Here is a 26,589-nt window from a genome sequence, read left to right as displayed (position 1 = left end):
ATAACTGGGATATAATTGAATCAAAATTAAGTCACCTATGTTAAATTTCAACTTTCCATTTACAGTCTAAGTTAAATATATTATAATGGAATTGTAAATCTAGGGAAAGATCACATCTTATAGTTTGATCAAAAAAGTATATCTAAAAAAAAAATATGATATCATTATTATAACTTGCAAATTTCCATTTATAACTGTTTTCCATTTTGAAAGAAATTGTTACTTTCAAATAGCAGAATCCTCGTGGCAAACTTTTTATTTCTGTATTATAATAAAGGGCAGATTTGGCTGATAAAAATTTTCTAAGTCTAAATTCCTGCTCATAAATGACTGTAAAATTTTCTAAGACAAAAATCCTGCTGATCATTCTACAGAAGGGATAATTTTCCTCAAAAGTCCAGCCGTAGTTATTTTCTTGTCAGAATTACAAAAAGTGCGGTTGGACTTTTAAGAAAATACCGGCTGGCAAATAACCGAAGTATAAGAAAAAGTACGTGTACGGCTCATGTCAGACTGGGCTTTTCAAAGTCAGACTGGAATACGTCTCAAGTCCAGCTGAAGTCCAGTTGAACTCCTGTTGAAATTTTCGTACGGGTTACTAAAGTTATGGTGCAAAAACCAATAAAAATGCTTATTTGGGCTCCTTTTTGGCCCCTTATTCCTAAACTGTTGGGACCTCAACTCCCAAAATCAATCCCAACCTTCCTTTTGTGGTCATAAACCTTGTGTTTAAATTTCATTGATTTCTATTTACTTATATACTAAAGTTATTGTGTGAAAACCAAGAATAATGCTTATTTGGGCCCTTTTTTTACCCCTAATTCCTAAACTGTTGAAACCAAAACTCCCAAAATCAATCTCAACCTTCCTTTTGTGGTCATAAACCTTGTGTCAAAATTTCATAGATTTCTTTATACTTAAACTAAAGTTATAGTGCGAAAAACCAAGAAAATGCTTATTTGGGCCCTTTTTGGCCCCTAAATCCTAAACTGTTGGAACCAAAACTCCCAAAATCAATCCCAACCTTCCTTTTGTGGTCATTGACTTTGTGTTTAAATTTCATTGATTTCTATTCACTTATACTAAAGTTATAGTGCGAAAACCAAAAGTTTCGGAAGCCGCTGCTGCCACCGACTACGATCGTCGACGACGACTACGGATGACGACGCCAACGTGATACCAATATACGACCAAAAATTTTTCGATTTTTTTTGGTCGTATAAAAATAAGATGTGGTATGAGTTTGGTTAAATTTGACTTCGTAGTTTCAGAGGAGAAGATTCTTGTAAAAGTTAACGACGGACGCCAAGTGATGAGAAAAGCACACTTGCCCTTTGTGCCAGGTGAGCTAAAAAATGTGGTGTAAACTGAATAACCCGTGTAGCGCGTTATGTAACAGTGTGCACCACATATGTTATTCGAATAGACTGACAAAATATTAGTTATTTCTTAAATTCCAGATAAACCGACGTAAATCATGAAAAAAACATTGATGACGTCATGATAGTGCTATCACTGTATCAGTACAGTAGTCAGTGACACAGGGACTCGGTTAGCAGATTAAAATTTTGTTAATGTTTTTTATATTTTTTTTAGTATTTCCTGTCTATTTGTATTACTTTATTAACGTATTTGACGATGTCATCAATATTTCTTTGTTTTCTAGCAATGTGCACTTTACTATCCATATCCGTATACTGAAAAAACCTATTTTAATCTGCTAACCGAGTCCCTGTGGTCAGTGATCTTGAACTTGTTTCCTTTTTTTGTCTTGCGTATTTTTGTGAAAATATCTTACGTATTTATAACGGTCGTGATCATTTAAATTTAGATTATCATAATTACCCACCAAAATTGATTATAAAATGATATATTTAAAACTTACTGTTATTGTTGTGAGACACACACGTGGAAATCGACCGTGAATGATTCTAATTTTAGATTTCAAACACAGAATTGATACAGATTTTAAAACTGAAAGTAGAAGTGGGAAGAACAAATATTTTGCTAAAATAATAGCCATAATATGATATCATAGGAGCTATTAGTTTTAAAATATGACAGAATAAGTTGTTCAGTTTAGTTGTTATCGATTTTGATATGTATTTAATTGACCAATTTTAACAAGTTTCCTACAATGAACAAAAGAAAAGAGGGCGAACTGGACATCAAAATTGTTTTACTTGGAAAAGCTTATGCAGGAAAAACTTGTCTTGTACAAAGATATGTCAACCAAATGTTTACTGATACACCTTATCAGAATGTAAGTTAACTCATGGTTAATTCTAACAAAACAGTTTATATGTTGATACCAGTGGCTGGGCCTTCTGACTGCCTAAAAAAGGGCCCACTCGCATCACGCTTCAGTGAGTCCCTGTATTGTTGCTTGAATTTTAGTGATATGAAGAAAAAAAAATACTGTTATATATGTATAATATATGGGGGGAAAAAATATACTGTTATACATATAACAGTATTTTTTTTATTTTTTTTCATATTTACCAACCAAAATTTTCCTAGAAAAAGAGGTCTGGTCCCTTTCCCCTTGTACGTAATCTGCCTCTGGATACTGCAAGTCTGCAACTGTTGTTTTAAGACAGATCATGATATAATAGTCCAATCTAATTAAAATCAAATCTCCACACTGAATCCTCCACACTCTGCGAGCCGACCCAGCATAAAAAATGAGCGAGTAATTTTAATTAGATTGATAATAGTCCAAATAACTATGAGGTTATAATTTTCTGATTTTTCTGTGACACCTTCCTACAGACTATAATCCTACATTTGATCACAGGTCTTTTAAAATGATCTGATGAAAACTTTGAAAGCAAACAATGTGGATCTACAAAGTCTTTTATTGCATTAAGGCCTTGTTAAGTCATATAAGGTTTTACTGTTGATAGTGGTCACTATCCTATACAAAATAGCTTGTGTATTACCTTTTGATAATTTATATAGGAAAGGGTCCTCATTGACAGTAAAATCTTGTCTGATCCACTAAACAAACCCGGTGCTTTGATGATGCTGAATTTAAAACATCCAGGCCCAGACATTTCACAATTTTGAATCAATTCCAAGAGGAGAATCAATGACAATGTCTTCATTTATGACAACACAATTAACAAAAATACCCATATTATTTATAATAGACAGCAACCCTGACATCCACTTAATTATAGGTGCCTGATTGTGGAGAGGCACATACAGAATGTGACCAGGTTTAACAATACTTGTAATAAGCATTGTTTAACCTGTAGTTATCAACCCTCTCTTACCATGGGTTAGTGATAAACAGCATATCTTTATAACAAACTGTAAAAATCAATTGGAAAGCGGCCAATAACTCAACAATTTGGTAAGAAGCACAAAAATAACTCTCATGAAAACAAAAGACACAAATTACCAATTTATGTGTATTCTCAGTTATTGAAAGCTAGATTAAAACCAATTACACACATATAATCATCATTTCTCCCAGACATACAATGTAAGTATCAATTCAGATTTACTATCATTTTAGTGTAGTGACATTTTGTGTCTTTTTCAGACTATTGGAGCAGCATACGCATCTGCTAGAGTTAAAGTAAATGGGAAGACTGTAATACTGAATATTTGGGTAACTAAGACAAAATTATTGTTTAGCAGTAGATAAAGAGAATTTCATTAAGATTTTATAATACTTTGCAGACCTCAAAACATGGTACTGTAGATTTCTATCATTTTTGGAAAGATTAGAACTTGTTCTAAATCTTTACTTAGGCACTGGCCTCCCTAACAACATGACAGGTTAGCTACAATTACTAAATGGATTCACACTGAAATTTAGTTACCTATAGTTCTCATGTATGTGCACATAATACACATATAAACTGAAAATATGGGTATATTTTTAGAGCAGTTCATTTAAGAATGTATATCATTAAGGTGTATTGATGTGCAGGCTTTTTTAAAAACATTTTGATTATTTTATTGAGTATTGATACAATACTAGTATGATTGACAACTGTCATTATCAACAAACAAACAGATAAAAGGTAGACCTTTAATTACAATGTCTCACCTCTTAAACTGTCAATCAAATTGACCACATTACCTTTCAACCTCTGTGTTACATAATTATACAGATTCTTCAATATACAAATATTTGACCTCATAATTGAATACACAAATGTATATTTTAGATGTTTGATAAGAGTCTAAATTGAAAACTTTTTGATATATATATAAGGATGATAAATTTATTTATTGCCTATTTCTCTTGGTCTACATTGCATAAAGTGATTCTGTAAATTATGTCTGAAAGATAAATAATTAATGGATTAACAAGATCTTTTAATAAAAACGAAATATGAATATAAATATGAATATAAAAAGGGATTCAAGTAAGGCCTATAATTTACTTAATAAATTTCCAATAATCATCTGTAATTAATCAACAATTTAGATTAGTTCACTTATTTTTTTTTTATCAGGATTTGACTTGAAACAGTTTTGAAATTTTAAAACATTAATTATAACAAACCATTGTTTTTTTATTTTATTCCTTACAAAATGCCCCAAAACAACATTTTTAGATTATTTTTGTTGACACTTGATCGTTCTTAGCTGTTGGTCTAGATTTGATGTCTTACAAGGATAGTTGGTAACATTTACTTAGTAGCAGCATTTTTTGTTTTTTTTGCAACATGTTCAAAACAGGAAACATTATTTGGATAAGATATAAACTGCAGTTTAAATAAAATTGTGCAAATAAGGAGACCCATGTTATTTAATTTGAGCTCATTTTATCCTCATACTGGAAAAACACTTTTCCTCTTAAACACCTGCTGTTAATACAATTTTCAGCAATAGTGCTTTATAAATTTTCAATTTCCCCCACCAAACCTTAATATGAAATAATTCAAACTACTCTTTTAATCTTTCCATGAGTGATTTCCATCACTTTGATTATTATCTACTTATTATTTACTTATTGCAGGGTCCTACTTCATAAGTGAAACACAAATTTTCCATGGGCTTTTTATGTTGCAGTGGCAGTCAAAATGTCCTGCCCTTCATCCCAGTCCACCCCTGTTACATGAACTATCTATTGTAATTATCATCATTTTTTGGGACCTGAACATGCATGAAATATTTACCACTGGACATTTAGCAAACATCAATAAATCCTATCAAAATATATCTTAAGGTCAACATACAGTTTACAACATTACTGAGTATTAGCGTTTAAATGTGATTAAATTAAAAAAAAAATATCACTTTTTATGGTTTTATGATATTGCAGGTAATGAGAGGTACAAGTAGTGTCATAAAATTGAGAATGGAAATTGGGAATGTGTCAGTCAGTTCATAAGCAGAATGTGCATATGAGATATGACATATATTTTTATTGTTTCAGGATACTGCTGGTTCTGAGAGATACCAGTCCATGAGCAGGATATATTATCGAGGTGCTAAGGCTGCCATATTGTGTTTTGATTTAACTGATGCTGAAAGTTTTGATAAAGCCAGATACTGGTCTGGTGAATTAGAGCGTAACGAACCTGTGAGTAAATCAAAGAATAAAACTGCTGAGTCATTTCTGGAAGACCCTCTATATATAGCTATCAGAAATGCTATGAGACAAAAATTGAATGCAAATAATGTAGAAGATCATGCAGAGCTATGTATACAATAAATGGTATAACCGTCTAATGAGACCATATGTTTACCCTTAATTGCTAACTATTTTCTGTAAAAATGACATTTGTGAAATGTTTGTTAAAAAACCCTCCAAACTTCTGTCTAAGAAACTTCCATGTTTTACAAAAAAGATTTCTTGGCCGGATTCACTCCTCAATGAAACCCTTTCCTAACAGAATACAAATAGTGCTTTCATTGTTGTTTGTTCCTCTTATTTTCTTTGTTTATCTCATTGGTCTAAATTGAAGGGAGGAGAATACTGTGTTCAGAGACAAGTTAGATTGATAGAGGGTTGCTGCTCACAAGGAAGCTATTAAACCAAGAGTTCCAAATGGTGAAGTTGAAGTCATCTCTTCGTAAATTTTACGGACGCCATCACGAGTTGGTTGACCGTTATGGAATAACCGTTTCACAAATGATATCGGATATGTTCCTTACGTCGTAACTACAATCCCCTTCCCTTTCATGAATGTGACCTACCGAATTAAACTATTTACAGGATTTGTAATCACATAAGCAACACGACGGGTGCCACATGTGGAGCAGGATCTGCTAACCCTTCCGGAGCACCTGAGATCACCCCTAGTTTTTTGGTGGGGTTCGTGTTGTTTATTCTTTAGTTTTCTATGTTGTGTCATGTGTACTATTGTTTGTCTGTTTGTCTTTTTCATTTTTAGCCATGGAGTTGTCAGTTTGTTTTAGATTTATGAGTTTGACTGTCCCTTTGGTATCTTTCGTCCCTCTTTTAAAATATTAGTATTTATTCTTTAGTTATGTCTGAATAATTTTTCTCATGTAGGAAATTTGGTGTTGATGGCAGATATTTTCAGTCCTCCATTAAATGGATTGGATACAATGTACTTTTGAATTAAGGGATATCTGGGTACCATATGCATCTACGAGACAGCAAATCAATGGAAAAAAACCCAACTGAATGGTAAAAATACAGTCTTCAACAATAGACATATTCTTTACAATTTGTCTATACCTAAACTAAGGCATGTAGATATATGTAAAATAAAATTGAGAAAGGAAATGGTGAATATGTCAAAGCGACAACCACCCGACCATAGAGCAAACAATAGCCGAAGGCAACCAATGGGTCTTCAATGTAGCGAGAATTCCCGCACCCGTAGGTGTCCTTCAGCTGGCCCCTAAAATATGCATAATAGTACAGTGATAATGGACGTCATACTAAACTCCGAATTATACACAAGAAACTAAAATTTAAAATCATACAAGACTAACAAAGGCCAGAGGCTCCTGACTTGGATTGAAATAGCATTTTTGAAAAGCATGTGTTGGTCTTTGTGTGGTTGATACATTTCTTTGAATTTTGAAACTTGATACACTTTGATGTGAACTTTTTAATTATTTGCCAAATAAGGTCTGACCCCAATTTCAGGGTAAACTGGACAAAAAAATATATAGTTTGAGTGAGACTTAGTTTCCTTTGAACATAAATTACAGTAGGAGATATTTTATCATGAATAATATTGTTTCTTTTCAATAGAACTGTTACATATATTCTATTTAAAAGTATGAATATGTATTTGTAGGACTGTTTAATATATTTATGTGGTACTAAGAAGGATATGGTTGACATAGAACCAGGTTCCAGAGCTACACCACTTAGTCAAGTACAATCATTAGCACGAGGTCAGTATTTTCAGTCACCAGATAGTTAAGTATATAATAAGTTCAAAGTCAGTTACAGAAGGGAAGAACAGTGGGTTTTTGCATCAATGGTAGCTAAAAAAAATTCAGTAAAGATTGCATGAAATGCAATCAAAACCTTATGGGACTGACTTGATATCTAAATCTTCCAACTCATCACTACACAAAATATAGTGAATTGATCATCTTTCTATATTTCCTATCCATTTCTCGAATGTTATCGAGGTAATTTTTATGCTCAGATATTCAAGACACAAAAGGATGTTTTACTTGTCAAGAAAATAACATAACTTTTGCAATGTGCAGGAATCTAATATCTGTTCTAAAAATAGAATGATATCATTGTTAAAATTATCTTAAAAAAAAATTGGAGTTATCTTCCTTTGTTTAAGATTGCTGTTAAATCAACTACAACCAATTCTACATCACACTGATAAATTGAAGTAATCTTTACTGTTCAGTGCTTACAAGCACTTTGATTCCTTCTTAATTTTAGTTGAAAATTTAATTACATTGACTTTAAATGTTAGTTCAATAATGCAAGGACCTTTATGTATTTCTACACAAGTTATCTCATTGTTATATGCTAAGAGGAATGAAATTACATGATTCCTATGTGAATTTATTGGTTTTCATTTAGCAGGGAAGTCACAGTATTGTCTTGCAACCATTGTATTATCATTTACAGTTATTCCTTAGTATAAACATATTTTATTGTTCAAAAACTAAACTAATAGATGAGACTCAAGTTTTACAACTTAGCAATGTCTTCTCCAGTTGTTCCTTTAAGGGCATACGATACAGTTTTGGTCCTGTATTTAAATTTTGATGATCATTTGCATTAAGGCTTTTTTTTTATGTGATTAAATCAAATATGTAATAAAAAATATACCTTCATGTGCTACTTTTTGGGTAAATTGAGGTTCAACTTTTAGATATTTCCCTAAACATTCGGATTTGTGGACGTATTTTTCCTTTGAGAGAAATACATATACTTTTTTGTTTAAAAAGATAAACACAGTCTGTTTTTTGTTAAATTATTTGTAATTTATGTGTTATATTAATATTGCATAAATTTGTACATTTTATTTTTGCAAATAACTCAAATTAATCAAAGGAATATGAATGTAGCAAAATCCCGTAATTTTTTGCTGTATATTAATCAAATTTTAAAAAAATGCACTATTTACATTTTCATGAAAATTGGTACACATGATCTTCTTACATAATCAAACCAAATGTCATTTTAAAAAAGAGAGGTCCATGAACTCATTTTGAAGTAAAATCAGTTTGAATGATAAAAATCAGCTGAAAACTGAATCTTTTCCCGATAAGTCACAGTTTGACGTCGTGAAAATAACAATTTATGTTAGCAAAGTCATTACCTCCCCTGTAACTGTATCGTATGCCCTTAATGCATCATGATAATTTCTGTTTCAGCTTTTGAATAATTTGTTTCAGTGCTCAGGTATATGTAAATTGGACAGCAAACAAACAACACAATAGTTGAATACATTTGGGGGAAAAAAACAAAACAACTTACTTAGGGTCAGCATGAACTGACAGTGTTATGTGAATTTTATTTATTTATATTTTGTACTTATTTAGTAGCTATTTTCATATTAAAAGTACATTTATGTTTACCAAATATTATTATGCTTTCAGATCTACGTTCTGAATTATATGAAACTTCCAGTACAACTGGAGAAAAAGTCAGTAAGTCATTTTGCTAGTACATGTATCAAGGTTTTTATTATATCAACTTCTTTTTTATAGTGAGAACTTGTTTGTTTTGAGAACAGAATTGTATTTTTATCATTCATGTATATTACTTAAATTTTGTATTGCAATGAACAAGAAGATGTGGTATGAGTGCCAATAAGACAACTCTCGATCGAAGTGAAATGATTTGATATTTGGTCCAGAACTTAAGTTGAGCTATGTGGTGTGAGCAATTCAAGTATATTTTGCTGTTACTATTTTTAGCTCACCTGGCCCGTTGTCCTTAACTTTTACAAAAATCTTCTCCTCTGAAACTACTGGGCCAAATTAAACCAAACTTGGCCACAATCATCATTGGGGTATCTGGTTTAAAAAATGTGTGGCGTGACCCGGCCAACCAACCAAGATGGCCGCAATGGCTAAAAACAGAACATAGGGGTAAAATGTAGATTTTGGCTTATAACTCTGAAACCAAAGCATTTGGAGCAAATCTGACATGGGGTAAAATTGTTTATCAGGCCAAGATCTCAGATGAATCGGACAACCAGTTGTTGGGTTGCTGCCCCTGATTTGGCAATTTTAAGGAAATTATACCGTTTTTTGGCCATTATCTTGAATATTATTATAGATAGAGATAAACTGTAAACAGCAATAATGTTCAGCAAAGTGAGATCTACAAATAAGTTAAATTGACTAAAATGGTCAGTTGACCCCTTAAGGAGTTATTGCCCTTTATAGTCATTTTTTACCAATTTTTCGTAATTTTTTGTATTCTTTTACAAAAATCTTCTCCTCTAAAACTACTGGTCCAAATTTAACCATACTTAGCCATAATCATCAATTAGGTATCTAGTTTAAACTAGAGGCTCTAAAGAGCCTGTGTCGCTCACCTTGGTCTATGTGAATATTAAACAAAGGACAAGGATGTATTCATGACAAAATTGTGTTTTGGTGATGGTGATGTGTTTGTACATCTTACTATATACGAAAAATGGTTAAAAATTGACTATAAAGGCCAATAACTCCTTAAAGACAAATCCTTCTATTCAGATCTACCAATAATATCTTCTTTATATTTTATTTTTACTTTAGGCTAGGTAAAAGCTTTAAAATAAGCAAATAAAAAAATGGGGTCACCGACCTCGTTTTCGATTTAAAACGCCATCTTTTTCACGGAATTTGGAAATTGGGACTTCTACTCAGTAGCAGTGTAATATTTTTTTAAAAGTCCGTATCCAATAAAAACTTGTCTGTTTTGTTAACCTAGTTGTTAATACAAACTATTTTAATAATATCACCATTTTCTGAGTGGAAAATAATAATGATAAGTTGCTATAATAGTTTTCCCGCCTTTTTTATTTTTTGAAATACCTATAAAAAAATTAAGTTTAAAAAAAATTGACCAATAATTTCTCCATGAGTCTTCAATAGAATATGCGTTGTTTATATCTAAACAAAATAAGTAAATAAAAAGATGGGGTCACCGTAATGGAAAAAGAGATATTTCTAAAAAGGGGGTAACAATTTGAATTGGCGGGAACATATTGCGCCAATTCTAAAAACAACGTCGAAAGACGTTCAACCGGTTTAGGCTATATTCTTACAAATTAGGGACAACCCAGTTCTCGTTATTTGCTGATTTGTTGTTTGTTTGTTTTAAACTACGATAAATTCACATTAATCTACACATGATAGTACTTAGTTTTAAGTCAGTATATAATCACAGACACGTAATATAAATGCGGTGGTTGGAAAACAATACGTTGTACAAATGTACACACGAATGCTTCTATGAACATTTCATTTCAGGTTATTCATAGTGCTTATGTGTTTAACAGAAATTCTTTTTAAAATAGTGAAGACATTTTTATATAATATCATTGTTCAATCAAAGTATATTTGAAAGACAAGACAGAATTTAGCTTCAGGTATATATCATGAATTTTAATTTCGTTTAAGAATGTTGTTCCTTTTTATTTAGATGATAATTACTTAAAATCATTAGAAATATAAGACTCCGTTTCCACTAACAATAAAGATCGATCATTTCTGAGATCGCCGATCTTTAGTATTGCAAAAATGAAAAAGATTGATCTTCAATCGGACGTAAACATTCCATCTCCAGATGTAGTTTTAAAAGACTGATTTTTCTTCAAGTGAAAACGTTTTATATACATCGCGATCGATATTTCAATCAATCAATCGATATAAAATTCCAAGTGTTTTATGTAGATATGAAAATAAATCTGCACATGGTCAGTTTAAAAATGTTCTTAAAAAAAGCTGATTTCAGTGTTTATTCTCAAATGATTTGACAGAACGTGCCATAGAGATAATAAAAACCAAATAAATATATTCGACGTTTTTTGCGTCATTCTTCCGAAAATTTATAAATAAAAAAAGAAGATGTGGTATGATTGCAAATAACACAATTCTCCACAAATGACCAATTGACACAGGAAATTATTAACTATGGGTCAAAGTATGGCCTACAACATTGAGCAAATCCCATACCGCATAAACAACTACAAAAGGTCCCGAAAGGACAAATGTAACACAATTCAAACTAGAAAATAACAAAACAAAATTAATGAAAAACTAATAGATGTAGTTCTTTTACAAACAACAACCCCTTAATTACCGACTCCTGAGTTGAGACAGGAACCGTTTCAGCGCTCGACTGATACCATTACTTATTTGTTCCTTATTTGCTTATACGTTGAAATACGTTGCACCTATTACGAAACAAATCTTTTCAATTGTTTTCTTGTCTCTGGTGTTAGGTATGGGTTCTTAAAAGTGAAATATACCTATTACCGTGTATGTACCAGTTTTAGCGCTAGACCGATGACCTGCTACTTATTCGCTTACAATATGTTTGTTAAAGGTAACACCTTTTTAAACAAATCTTTTCCATTTTTTTTTCTTGCCTCTGATGCTATATATTGGTTCTAAGAGGTAAAATAACCCTATACTAAGGCGTAAATACTCGTTTCAGTGCTCAACTGATGCCCTGTTACTTATTCGTTCCATATTCGCTTATTATACGTGTGGTATTCGGTGCACCTTTTAAAAAATATCTTTTCAATTGTATTTATTCATTATTATTTTTTATTTTCTGTAAATTACTCATCTTCCGTTATACGTAATTTTTTTCTGACAATTCTTTGTTTATGATTACTTATGACATGTTAATCAAAAATAAAATTAATAAATGCAGAAGCATATAATTATCTCATGAACCAAATATTTCCTTATTCAATTTTCTACAATTTTTTTGTTATCGAAATGGTTAGACCGATTATTTTAGATATGCAATGTATACTAAATGTAAACGCACAAGTTCTTAAAAGATCGAAAACGAGAGATGCTCTTCAGAGATAGATTTTAATTTAATTCCGTGCAAGTGTTAACGGGGTCTAATTAACATCATATCTGTTTTGATCATTCATCCTTAGGCATCAATGAATGTCGAAATATTCCGTAATGTTGCTAGAAACTCAGTCTAAGTATACTCATACAGATGTCATACCGTGAGTATGGATAAAACCTAGTCCGACCTCTTTTCTCAAATCTCCTTTTAATTGATTTTTTTCCATATGCATTCCTCTGTAATTCTTCATTCCGACAACTTTTTAACACAGACACGATTATGTTTTTTTTCATACAAAAATTGCGCACCTTGCACATAAATATCAAATTTGGTAAATTGGGACAAACTCGGAATGGTCATATAAAAAACCTAGAATGTTAGAAGCTTTTATGTTAACTTCTATAGATGTACTTTGTTTTACATGTATACGTCGTTAGATTACTGTTTTGTTGGTGTTTATCAGAAATCTAATTATTATATTCATGTAAAAATGTAAGTGCCGTACACATTCAAAATACGTCAGTGCAATTTGCCATATCCATATATATAGGCACGTTATGTACCTATTGCTAAAGATACATTGAATTTTGAGGACATGTCCAGAATGATTGATGATTTTCGTACTTTCTTAATGATTTGTAAAATATCGATATAATTAAGAACCTACGAAAGTCTATACATATAGAAAATTAAAGAAAAAAGTATTATATTATAATTTGATTGGCTCATCTTTCTGTGGAGTATCCAGATTCTGTATCGTTTCTTTGCAGTCATTTTTGTGTATTTGTTGTTGTTAGATTGCTGTATAGTTGACTCTCTTTTCATTCTCATATTTTATCCAATTCTGGAACATGTTTATTATATAAAAACAATTTTCATTTTTTTTCTTGGAAAATTAACCTATCAAAACGATTGTCACTCTCTCCATCGGCTCAAAGAGGAATAACTCTAATAAACGTTTCCAGTTCGCGGAAACCACGACGTCATAAACCGCTGACGGCATAGTACTGTTGCGCTTGTATATGCGCATAAACAATAGAGGGATTTGTCTTTAAGAGGTCAACTGACCATTTTGGTTGTGTTGACTTTTTTGTAGATCTTACTTTGCTGAACATTATTGCTATTAACAGTTTATCTCTATCTATAATTATATTCGTGAAAATAACCAAAAACGGTGAAATGTCCTTAAAATGACCAATTCTGGGGCAGCAACCCATCAACAGATTGTCTGATTCATCTGAAAATTTCAGGGCAGATAGATCTTGACCTGATAAACAATTTTACCCCATGTCAGATTTGCAATAAGTTAACATGACGGACATGATCAATTAACCCCTAAGGAGTTATTGTCCTTTACAGTCAATTTTTAACAATTTTCATAAAATTTGTAAATTTTAACTAACATTTTACACTGAAACTACTGGGCCAAGTTCATTAATTTATAGATAGAGATAAATTGTAAGCAGCAAGAATGTTCAGTAAAGTAAGATGTACAAACACATCACCATCACCAAAACACAATTTTGTCATGAATCCATCTGCTTCCTTTGTTAAATATTCCCATAGACCAAGGTGAGCGACACAGGCTCTTTAGAGCCTCTAGTTTAAACTAGATACCCCAATGATGATTTTGGTCAAGTGTGGTTAAATTTGGCCCAGTAGTTTCAGAGGAGAAGATTTTTGTAAAAGTTAACGATGACAACGACGGACGCGACGCCTGACTCCAAGTGATGGGAAAAGCTAAAAATGAAAAAGACAAACAGAAAATCAATAGTAAACATGACACAACATAGAAAACTCAAGAATAAACAACACGAACCCCACCAAAAACTAGGGGTGACCTCAGGTGCTCCGGAAGGGTAAGCAGATCCTGCACCACATGTGGCACCTGCGTGTTGCTTGTGACGTTACGCACGGTATTACGTCGCAAGACGTAACATGTATAATTGACAAATGTGACGCCATATACTAACTTTGACAATTTTAATTTGTATAGGATACATAGCAACCTTTAAAAAAATCTTGCTCCCGGAGGGACACATGAAAACAAAAATATAGCTGAACATTTTTTTTGACAAATTGAACATAAACACTTATGGTATTTATTTCATAAAAATCGGTCATATAATAATTCAGCAATATTTCTTTTTATACGGATTTTAGTTGAAATGCTTTTTTTTTTTTTTTTAGATTGAACTCACTTTTGTCCAATATTGTTATGTGGCTGTGCGAGTTTTCAGACTATTTCTCTATCTTTTTAGCACTGATGGTTTTATTTTACAAATACGTATTTATTTAATTCTTTAAAAATTATGAGACCATTGTACCTCGGATTCTAATCGGTTTCTAATCTATCAAGGTATTTTAGATTTGCGTGAAAACTTTTGTCCATAAGAAATTATCCCTCGGCCCATCCCCCCTTTTTCCCCATTTTCTATAAAGGGTTTATATCTTATGTTTGTGTGTTTTTCTAATCTGAGTGTTATTTTGATTCAGCAAACCATTTTGGAATGAATATTTCCCGGCATCATTTTAACTGCCTAAACAGTTCGTAAATAGTGTGTATTTGTATAAAAGACGCCACTGTGCAGAAACGTCAAAATGACGCCATTGGACATAACGGCTAGACATAGGGAATGCTTTCCAAAAAAAATTGTAAGGTCATGCATGTTTGCGAAAACACCCGACTTATTTAGCCATTTGTATGAACGTATAGTTTGTATCTTAAAAATATGTTAGTTTTGTATTATAAATGCACATTAAGTATTTATACAACATGTTTCACCTAAGGAATGGACAAAAATTACGTTTGGACATAGTGGCTAGACATTTGATTTTTTTAAATTCTGCTTCAAGAAAAAGTTTTTTTTTACATTTGAAACTTTGGAAATGTTTATCTTTTTCAGAACTTTCTATTGAGTATAGTTTTAATCTGATTTTATTACTTTATAGGGATAATAATAAAACTGAAATGTTGATAAACTTTCCTCATAGCACATTAAGACAGGTTCCTCTGCTGAATATTTCGTTGAAGGCTTGCTTCAAATTTCAGCCAATACCAAAAAACGGGTATGATGTTATAATATAAATCTAGTAGGAAGCTGATATACTAAATTTCGCAGATTTTATGTGCAAAATTACAACGGAACATAGAAAAATGCATTTTATTTATTAAGTATGAAATGTTACGCCGGACATGCATTTCTTAACGTAAAAGTAAGATGTGTGTGTTCAATAAAATAAACGTATGGTGCAAAAATTTATAGAATTAACTTAAAATAAGAAAAACATGTCTGGGTCTTTCTGTAGATATATGGATGTTGGTGATTTTATTTTGTATAGGCAAATGGTTGCGTTCTTAAATCATATAATAACGTAATTTTAATCCGAACGCATTACCGTGCGTAACGTCTATGTGATTACAAATCCGGTAAATAGTCTAATTCGGTAGGTCACATTCATGAAAGGGAAGGGGATTGTAGTTACGACGTAAGGAACATATCCGATATCATTTGCGAAACGGTTATTCCATAACGGTCTTAAACTTACTTTGCTGAACATTATTGCAGTTTACAGTTTATCTCTATCTTTAATAATATTCAAGATAATAACCAAAAACAGCAAAATTTCCTTAAAATTACCAATTCAGGGGCAGCAACCCAACAATGGGTTGTTCGATTCATCTGAAAATTTCAGGGCAGATAGATCTTGACCTGATAAACAATTGTACCCCATGTCAGATTTGCTCTAAATGCTTTTGTTTTTGAGTTATAAGCCAAAAACTGCATTTTTCCCCTATGTTCTATTTTTAGCCATGGCGTCCATCTTGGTTGGTTGGCCGGGTCAAGCCACACATTTTTTAAACTAGATACCCCAATAATGATTGTGGCCAAGTTTGGATTAATTTGGCCCAGTAGTTTCAGAGGAGAAGATTCTTGTAAAAGTTAACAGATGACGCCGGACGATGACGACGGACGCAAAGTGATGAGAAAAGCATACTTGGCCCTTTGGGCCAGGTGAGCTAAAAATGTGTGAGGTGACACTGCCAACCAACCAAGATGGCTGCCATGGCTAAACATAGAACATAGGGGTAAAATATAGATGTTGGCTTATAACTCTGAAACCAAAGCATTAAGAGCAATTCAGACGTGGGATTAAATTGTTTTGCAAGTCAAGATCTATCTGCCCTGAAATTTTCAGATGAATCCAACAACTGGTTGTTGGGTTGCTGCCCCTGAATTGGTAATTTTTAAGAAAATTTTGCTGTTTTTGGTTATTATCTTAAATATTATTATACGCCCGTCAAAATTTTGACGGGACGTATTATTGTATACAAATGTCAGGTGTCCGTCCGTCTGTCTGTCTGTCTGTCTGTCCGTCCGTCTGTCCGTCTGTCCGGCGTAAACATGTCGCACCGTAACTTGAGAACGACTTATCTAAATTTCATGAAACTTAATATAGTTGTTTCTTATGATGGTCAAATGATCTGTATACTTTTTGGTGAAAATAAGATTTAAACTTTTTGAGTTACGGCACTTTGTAACTAAAACAGGGGTGTGTGTTTTTTTGGAAAGTTTGCTATAGCTTGCTATTGCTACTTTCCTTAGGCGTCGGCCTCAACTTCCGGTGAGACAGACTATCCCAATGTTCTGCTCCAAGATAATGTAGTACTAGTGTTCGACTTCTGATTCTTGGATACTTCGAGTTGCTACTCTTTTGAAAAGATTACAGCTTGAATAACTAGAGGCTCTAAAGAGCCTGTGTCGCTCACCTTGGTCTATGTGACTATTAAACAAAGGAAGCAGATGGATTCATGACAAAATTGTATTTTGGTGATGGTGATGTGGTTGTACATCTTACTTTACTGAACATCCTTGCAGCTTACAATTATCTCTATCTATAATGAACTTGGCCCAGTAGTTTCAGTGGAAAATTTTAGTAAAAATTTACAATTTTATAAAAATTGTTGAAAATTGACTATAAAGGACAATAACTCCTTAGGGGGTCAATTGACCATTTCGGTCATGTTGACTTATTTGTAAATCTTACTTTGCTGAACATTATTGCTGTTTACAGTTTATCTCTATCTATAATAATATTCAAGACAATAACCAAAAACAGCAAAATTTCCTTAAAATTACCAATTCAGGGGCAGCAACCCAACAACGGGTTGTCCGATTCATTTGAAAATTTCGGGGCAGATAGATCTTGACCTGATAAACAATTTAACCCCGTCAGATTTGCTCCAAACGCTTTGGTTTTTGAGTTATAAGCCAAAAACTGCATTTTACCCCTATGTTCTATTTTTAGCCATGGCGGCCATCTTGGTTGGATGGCCAGGTCATCGGACACATTTTTTAAACTAGATACCCCAAAGATGATTGTGGATAAGTTTGGATTAATTTGGCCCATCAGTTTCAGAGGAGAAGATTTTTGTAAAAGATTACTAAGATTTACGAAAAATGGTTAAAAATTGACTATAAAGGGCAATAACTCCTATATGGGTCAACTGACCATTTCGGTCATGTTGACTTATTTGTAAATCTTACTTTGCTGAACATTATTGCTGTTTACAGTTTATTTCTATCTATAATAATTTTCAAGATAATAACCAAAAACAGTAAAATTTCCTTAAAATTACCAATTCAGGGGCAGGAACCCTAACAACGGGTTGTCCGATTTATCTGAAAATTTCAGGGCAGATAGATCTTGACCTGATAAACAATTTGACCCCCGTGTCAGATTTGCTCTAAAGGCTTTGGTTTTTTAGTTATAAGCCAAAAACTGCATTTTACCCCTATGTTCTATTTTTAGCCATGGCGGCCATCTTGGTTGGATAGCCGGGTCATCAGACACATTTTTTAAACTAGATAACCAAAAGATGATTGTGGATAAGTTTGGATTAATTTGGCCCAGTAGTTTCAGAGGAGAAGATTTTTGTAAAAGATTACTAAGATTTACGAAAAATGGTTAAAAATTGACTATAAAGGGCAATAACTCCTTAAGGGGTCAACTGACCATTTCGGTCATGTTGACTTATTTGTAAATCTTACTTTGCTGAACATTATTGCTGTTTTTTTTATTTCTATCTATAATAATTTTCAAGATAATAACCAAAAACAGTAAAATTTCCTTAAAATTACCAATTCAGGGGCAGCAACCCAACAACAGGTTGTCAGATTCATCTGAAAATTTCAGGGTAAATAAATCTTGACCTGATAAACAATTTTACCAATTGTCAGATTTGCTCTAAATGCTTTGGTTTTTAAGTTATAAGCCAAAAACTGCATTTTACCCCTATGTTCTATTTTTAGCCGTGGCGGCCATCTTGGTTGGTTTGCCGGGTCACCGGACACATTTTTTAAACTAGATACCCCAAAGATAATTGTGGCCAAGTTTGGATAAATTTGGCCTAGTAGTTTCAGAGGAGAAGATTTTTGTAAAAGATTACTAAGATTTACGAAAAATGGTTAAAAATTGACTATAAAGGGCAATAACTCCTATATGGGTCAACTGACCATTTCGGTCATGTTGACTTATTTGTAGATCTTACTTTGCTGAACATTATTGCTGTTTACAGTTTATCTCTATCTATAATAATATTCAAGATAATAACCATATAACGGCAAAATTTCCTTAAAATTGCCAATTCAGGGGCAGCAACCCAACAACCGGTTGTCCGATTCGTCTGAAAATTTCAGGGCAGATAGATCTTGACTTAATAAACAATTTAACCCTATGTCAGATTTGTTCTAAATGGTTCGGTTTCAGAGTTATAAGCCAAAAACTGCATTTTACCCCTATGTTCTATTTTTAGCCATGGCGGCCATCTTGGTTGGTTGGCCGGGTAACCGAACACATTTTTTAAACTAGATACCCCAATGATGATTGTGGCCAAGTTTGGTTAAATTTGGCCCAGTAGTTTCAGAGGAGACGATTTTTGTAAAAGTTAACGACGACGGACGACGGACGACGCCGGACGACGACGGACGCCGGACGACGACGGACGCCGGACGCCAAGTGATGAGAAAAGCTCACTTGGCCCTTCGGGCCAGGTGAGCTAAAAAAGGAATGAATGTTCAACGACAATTCAGATGAATTTAGCTTCATATTGAAAATAAGTATCACAAACACTACTTTGCGGATCGGCCATTGGCTGAAGAGAAAATCAAAGAAATCTACGCGAGACAGCGTTTCATTCATGAATATTTCATGAATGAACATTTTCCCGCACTATTTTTTACTATGTACGATATTTACAACTGTTTATTATTGAATAAGTAAAAGCCCGAGTGCATCGAAAGAGTCCGGTATGCGAGAACAAGTTGATATTTGACAAAATTGTCGGATAATTGACAAGTGATAATGATTTGATTTATTTTAACAATACACAGATGATAGAATATAAAATAATCGATAATTATATGGCTTATGTCTCACGCCAAGGACGATTAAAGGTAAATACCGGCGTATAGAAATAAATGGAAAAGTGCATTGTTTTTGTCAAACTGACATCGATCTGAAAGTTTTGATGCCAAAAATCATTTGGAAACTTTTAATTCGTTAAGTACTAGCTGTTTCACATTCCAATGTGGATATAAGGACCTTCACTCGTTCAGCATGTTCAAGTGGATCAAACTGACAACAGAAAATACATTGTCTTAATGACAATTAGTATCATAGCATCCGTATAATTTAAAAGCAACTGAGTCATCAACTACTTCTAAGAATATTATAGTTCAGTGTATCAAGACCGAGATCAAGCTAAAGACAAGTGCTGTAGAAATTATTAAAAGGATTTAATAACATTTGTCCATGTACTAGCAAAATGACTTTCTTAGTGCTTAACAATGCAGTGGCGGATCCAGAACTTTTTTATTCCTTGGGCAGTATGATTTTTTAAGATTGACCTATAGTTAATAATGTGTCCCCACAGAGGCAATGATTAAATAAATGGCTTAAATCAAAAATCTCAAATGTCATTGCCTCAATGGCAATTACGCAGCAGCAACTAAAATGTGTTACAGGGTTATAAGCACCTCAGATAAACATTGTATGAATCTAGTGTATATAAACTTTTTTATTCCTGAGGTCATACTACTATTGTTATGCCCCCACCATATTGAGTTTTATCCTTGTTTTTTTCTGTAAGTATGTACGTCCCTTACTTGTACGTACGTCCACACATCCCAAAATTGATTTCTGTTCTCTTACTTTAGTTTGCCTGAACCAAATTTTATGAAACTTATACACAACCACAAAACACAAGTCAAGTTTGAATTTTGTTGGCGTCACTTTTACCATTCTAGATGATGTAAAGGGGTGAAATTTTCAGTATACCCTATCAAGTATATATATCTTTATATATAAAACATAAACATAAAAACGGTCTTTAGATTTAGAAGTATAGATATATATAAGAATGTGTCCCCAGTACACGCATGCCCCATCTGCACTATCATTTTCTATGTTCAGTGGACCGTGAAAATGGAGTATAAACTCTAATTTGGCATTAAAATTAGAAAGATTATATCATAGGGAACAACTATAATACTAAAATGACGAGGTCCAATTTATCAGCCGTCATGGGGTAAAAACGACAAATCAAAGAATTCAATTTTATATATATCTAATATAGGACAATGGTGTTGATTAAAAATTACAGCACTCTTCCACATAATTAATATTCACCTGTTACCTATATATTACCTTATTGGTACGTTTCTCATCTGACAGGCGCACCACCAAACAGTGTATTTCGGATTTTGCCCTGTACACGGGTCATAGTCACAGGGTTGACACTACTAATTCAATCATTGTCAAATTGTTCCCTATTGTAGTATTTTAAGCAGTAAGAGAGGGGGGGCAAGGGGTTTAACTGTTATGCTGTTATGGGGCATTTTAATTCTTTGTTATTTGTTATTCTGAAAATATATTTACTGTTAGCTGTTATTGTCTTATTCTTTGTTAGCTGTTATAGGACTATTATCTATTTTGTTATCTGTTATTGTGAGAATCTATTTGCTGTTAACTGTTATTGAAAATTGGAATGTTAGCATTTTGACAGCCAATCTTCCGTAGAAATTGAGAATAACTGAAAATTGTGATTTGAATGGATAAAAGTCTCATTGGCACGCTTACCACATCTTCTTACAATGCATAGCTATTGGGGTCTTTCTACTGGTAATATCGGGTGGCCCTATGCAGAAGAATTTCAGTAACATACATCACATAAACATATAAAATCAATTGGACCCAGGACCATTCCAGTATATATTATTATTATCCTTTGTAATAAATTTCATTGTCTGTGAACATGTAGCATTTTGTACAAATTATAATTTACTTATTACTTGTACAATAACTTATAGTATGGATTTTGTTATAAAAAAAAGTATTGGTACACCCTTTAGATTTTTGTATTCAATGACCACATAATAATCTTTATGTTGTACATACTATTACACCACTGTCCCTGATTAGGGGAGGATTGGACACCAACTAGCATGCTAAAGTTGACGCAGTCACATTCTGTATGTGCCTATTTCCAAGTCAGGAGCCTGGATTCAGCGGTTGTAGTTTGTTACTGTGTTATTACGTGTGTTTAAAGTGCTTCACATGGCGAAAATTGAAGCTCAGAAACCATTGATTCAAATACAGATGTGTCTTCAGTTTAATTTTTCGACAAATACCCTTTTTAAAATCCTACAGCTTCTCCAATGCTGTACGCAAATTTTCCATATTCTATAATTTCACATAAGATACATGATTGGTGTTTCACTTGGTGTCATCCAAATTTTCACTAGGTCCAATTTCTATTAGGCAGCAACCATTTGATTTTCTGGGAGGGCTATGGTTTTTTGTTCTGTACACACTTTTTTTTCCGCCTGTGGCGAAAAACAATCTATTTTTTTCGCGACAAGTCGAAAACAATTTTTTTCTTTCAATTTTAGCATTACATATAGTGGCAGCTGAGGGTGAAACAAACAATTTTTTTTTCTCAGAATCAAAAACAAATTATTTTTTCTCCAAAAACTGGAAACAAACTTTTTTTCCAAAAAAAACCATAGCCCCCCCCCCCCCCCCCCCCAGAAAATCAAATGGTTGCTGCCTTATACTATCAGAATTGTCACTTGAGTCAATGTCTATTATCAGAATAACCATAACTGGCATGCGTGTTTCAGTTACATGTCCTGTCTCCACTGATCTTGGTATTTTTGTATTTTATAAGTAAGTTTTATCATGAGGTCATTAAATAAAAAAAATATATTGTGCATCAATGTATTTTTTATTACTTGTAAAGTATATATATTGCTTTTCAGAAAAAAAATCTAAAAATCAAATTGATAATAAAGTGTCACTGGCTGCACTATTTTCAAAAATTAAATAAAAAAACCTAAATCATTAAAAATTGATCTCTCAAATGCCCTAGATTAAAAATATCCCTATATCAAAAACAGAAACTAGTAATTTCGTTCAGAAAAATTCAACATCCATACTATAACTTATGTACAAGTTACGGAAACAAGTCAACCAAGGCAGAACTGCCTCAACGAAACGTCTTGTTTACACAAATTACAAATTTTTAGGTCCATACTACAAGTTATATACTAAGATCTAAGAGTCATCTACTGGATTGATCCTGGACAGATTTATTTTCATATTTCATTTACTGTTATCTGTTATTATCCCTTTTCAATTCCTTGTTATCTGTTTTTCACCAAATCAGTTCACTGTTATGCTGTTATGGGGACCCCCCTTGCCCCCCCCCCCGTAAGACTTTCTAAGATGACAATACGAGTACTAAAAATCTGGACTTAAAATAAGGCGTATAGGTACAGTTTTCAATTTGTTAGCGGGCATGACATAAAACAGCGAATCAAAGAATTCAACTTTATTTATAACTAAATTAATAAATATAGGACTGCTGTTGATTAAAAAATACTCCATTCCAGGACCTTTTGTTTTCAATTAATATTACCAATAATTGATAAGTTCCAGGTCGACGGGTTCAGACAGACAGATTTTGAAAGCAGAGAACACTGTGCATCTTGTAATCGGCATGACTTTATCAGTTGGCAATCCCAATACTAAAATAAGGCGTAGGCATAGTTATATAATTTAATTCAGTCACAGACCCGCGATATCACGGGTGTGTTCTAGTGTGTACTAAGTTTCAAATTGATTGGACTTCAACTTCATCAAAAGCTACCTTGACCAAAAACTTTAACCTGATTGGGACAGACGAACAGACAGAAGGACGGACGGACGGACGAAGGGACGCACAGACCAGAAAACATAATGCCCATAAATGGGGCATAAAAAATGATTTTTGGAAATTGCTGGCGAGACAATGGTTTAGTTTAAAAAATCAAAACAGTGATTTAAATACATATTTAAAATAATATTATACACGTCAATAACCTATTTGAAATAATACACATATACAGTTGCACTTTCCAGAGGTGCTATCCAGCACTTTGATTTCACATGTCGCACCGTATCTCAAAAACGTTTCTTGATTATTGCTTAAAACTTTACACACTTCTTAGTTCTATTAATCTTAATATCTGTATACTTGTTGGTGATGATTCAAAATTTCATTTTTGAGTTTTTGAGTATTTTGTAAAAAAGGGGGAGGTTTTTTTTTACATGTCGCGCCGTATCTCAAAAACGATTTATGATTATTGCTTAAAACTTTACACACTTCTTTGTTATATTAATCTAAAGATCTGTATACTTTTTGGTGATGATTCAAAATTTCATTTTTGAGTTATTGAGTATTTTGTAAAAAAAGGGGGAGGGTTTTTTTACATGTCGTGCCGTATCTCAAAAACGATTTATGATTATTGCTTAAAACTTTACACACTTCTTTGTTATATTAATCTAAAGATCTGTATACTTTTTGGTGATGACTCAAAATTTTATTTTTGAGTTATTGAGTATTTTGTAAAAAAGGGGAGGGTTTTTTTTACATGTCACGCCATATCTCAAAAACAATTTATGATTATTGCTTGAAACTGTACACACTTCTTTGTTATACTAATTTAAAGATCTGTATACTTTTTGGTTTGATTCAAAATTTTATTTTAGTGATATTTGTAAAAAAAAAACAGGGTGGGGGGGTTTCACATGTCCCGCCGTATCTCAAAAACAATAAATGGTTATTCCTTAAAACTTCCTCAGAAACTATTTATGATTATTGCATAAAACTTCCACACAAGACGTCGGGCGTATCATGCGCTCATGGCGCAGCTGTTTATTATAGATAGAGATAAACTGTAAACAGCAATAATGTTCAGCATAGTAAGATCCACAAATAAGTCAACATGATCAAAAAGGTCAGTTGACCTTTTAAGGAGTTATTGCCCTTTATAGTCAATTTTGTAAATTTTAACAATATATTTTCCTCTGTAACTAATGGGCCAAGTTCATTATAAATTGAGATAATTGTAAGAAGCAAGAAAGTTCAGTAAAGTAAGATCTACAAACACATCACCATCACCAAAACACAATTTTGTCATAAATCCATCATGACATTTTCCCTTAAAGGTGAAATAGGTAAACAGAATTCCACTTTTCCTGTGTCAATTCTGTTTGAGACCTGTTTATCCTACATTTCCTTTTCAAAATGTTTATTTCTATGTTATAAACAATATCTTTACATTGCAGATGAAGTGTTTATGAAGATTGCTACAGATTTTGTAGATAATCTAAAGAACTTGCCAATAGAAAAGCCAAGTAAGTCAAATACCTACTGATAATTCTATCCTTGGAAATGAAACTGTTTTGCATATTATCTAAAGAACTATGATAAATTAGAAAAATAGTAAGCAGTAAAATAATCAGAAAAAACTTTATACACCCAAATTTTCAGTAATATAATTTGCACAAAAATGTCAATGGGACTGAAACCTACTATTTTTTTGCCCATTACTTTATATTAGCTGAAATAAATTTTTCATAAACCACTAATGTTATGGCTACACTGAAGAAAAAGATTAGTGGCTGTATATTTTATAATAGTTTGTTCTTGAAAGATTATTTTAGCTCATTTTTGTTAGTTCGTCAACTAGACTCTGTATAATTCAAAATAAAAAAATTGTAAAACATCTCAAATCTTTGTTTTCTATTTTGTTAAAGGAACAGATTCATTCCGAGTATCCCACCCTACAGATGGCCAGAGAAGAGGCTGGTGTAGTTCCTGTTGAAACCAGTGTATGTTGTGCAGTGACTGCCATGGCTTTGGTTGTGCTGTTTCAATTCCAGATGTATATTTTTGTTTTGTTTTTAATGAATAGATATCTTTCGGTAAAGATGTGCAGTTTGGTTGCTCTCTGAACTATTTGTTTTGTTTCTGTTTAGGCCAACTAAAATTAATTAGTAGATTTTCATCCAAAGTTTTGAAAAAAATGGGGCGGGTGGGAGGATTTTATTTTTTAAATTTTATTTAATATGAAACCTTCTTGTGACATGAACTTCATATATATGCAAGTGTTATAATTAGCTTATACCATGTACATGTGTAAACATGTATAAAGAATCGTACATAATTTTTCTAATTCTTAAATAAATATCTCTGATTGGCAACGACTGTTCTACATGCAATTGCTACTTTAGAAACTCATTTCCAGAAAACAGTAAAATCATGGAGAAATTTTCTATTCAGACTATTGGACTTCTTTTTAAGCAATGGTTTGTAGTCCTCATAAAATTATGCAAATGCAATGGTATGCAACACAAGTATTATGAATGAAATGAGATCTCAAACAGTGTTGGTAATAGTAGGGTTGTGCTTTTAAGATTCTCAAGTTATGCAAGACTGAAGCAAATATAATTACAATGTAAAACATGAAGTTGTTTAATGACCCTTTTAAGGGTATTTGGTGTTTTTAAACAAAAACAATAGCCATGGGTAAATATAAGGGCTATCTATAACACAATGTGTATGTTTGCTGACTTTTTGAACTCAATATATGGTCATAGATTTAACAAGTTCGTGCTTTTGTCAGTTTTATTTAATCCATTTATGTTTTATTCTACCAATGTGTTCCACTATTCTTGCGCTTTTGAAATCTTTCAGAGCCCAAATTTGCTGACACAAAGTCAATGTTTTATTAAAAAAAATCTTC

The 26,589-nt window shown here is 32.6% G+C and overlaps 2 protein-coding genes across 3 annotated transcripts in view; one reads left to right on the top strand and one right to left on the bottom strand.

Annotated features, from left to right (window-relative positions):
• The window catches only part of LOC139520906 (probable tRNA(His) guanylyltransferase), a 44,969-nt gene extending 43,006 nt beyond the window's left edge, over positions 1-1,963 (bottom strand). For both annotated transcript variants that reach the window (XR_011663978.1, XM_071313939.1), the window contains exon 1: positions 1,886-1,963. The gene's annotated coding sequence lies outside the window, so the exon portion shown is untranslated. The remainder of the gene's footprint in view (positions 1-1,885) is intronic.
• LOC139520907 (ras-related protein Rab-24-like) lies at positions 1,962-25,956 on the top strand. The gene is made up of 7 exons (XM_071313940.1): positions 1,962-2,263; positions 3,551-3,619; positions 5,402-5,548; positions 7,245-7,344; positions 9,028-9,078; positions 25,130-25,198; positions 25,601-25,956. Exons 1-7 carry the CDS (start codon positions 2,138-2,140, stop codon positions 25,666-25,668), a joined length of 630 nt encoding a protein of 209 aa, XP_071170041.1. The 5' UTR covers positions 1,962-2,137; the 3' UTR covers positions 25,669-25,956.
• The last annotated feature ends 633 nt before the right edge of the window (positions 25,957-26,589 follow it).

This window comes from Mytilus edulis, chromosome 4 (assembly GCF_963676685.1).
Source record: "Mytilus edulis chromosome 4, xbMytEdul2.2, whole genome shotgun sequence".
Lineage (NCBI taxonomy): Eukaryota > Metazoa > Mollusca > Bivalvia > Mytilida > Mytilidae > Mytilus > Mytilus edulis.
Note: the sequence above shows the minus strand (reverse complement) of the source record. Positions and strands in the feature narration are given on the sequence as shown.

Coding starts and splice junctions, on each gene's coding strand:
- LOC139520907 (XM_071313940.1), top strand. CDS start 2,138: ATGAACAAAAGAAAAGAGGGCGAACTGGACATCAAAATTGTTTTACTT. Junction 2,264..3,550: donor CTGATACACCTTATCAGAAT/GTAAGTTAACTC, acceptor TGTCTTTTTCAG/ACTATTGGAGCAGCATACGC. Junction 25,199..25,600: donor CTTGCCAATAGAAAAGCCAA/GTAAGTCAAATA, acceptor ATTTTGTTAAAG/GAACAGATTCATTCCGAGTA.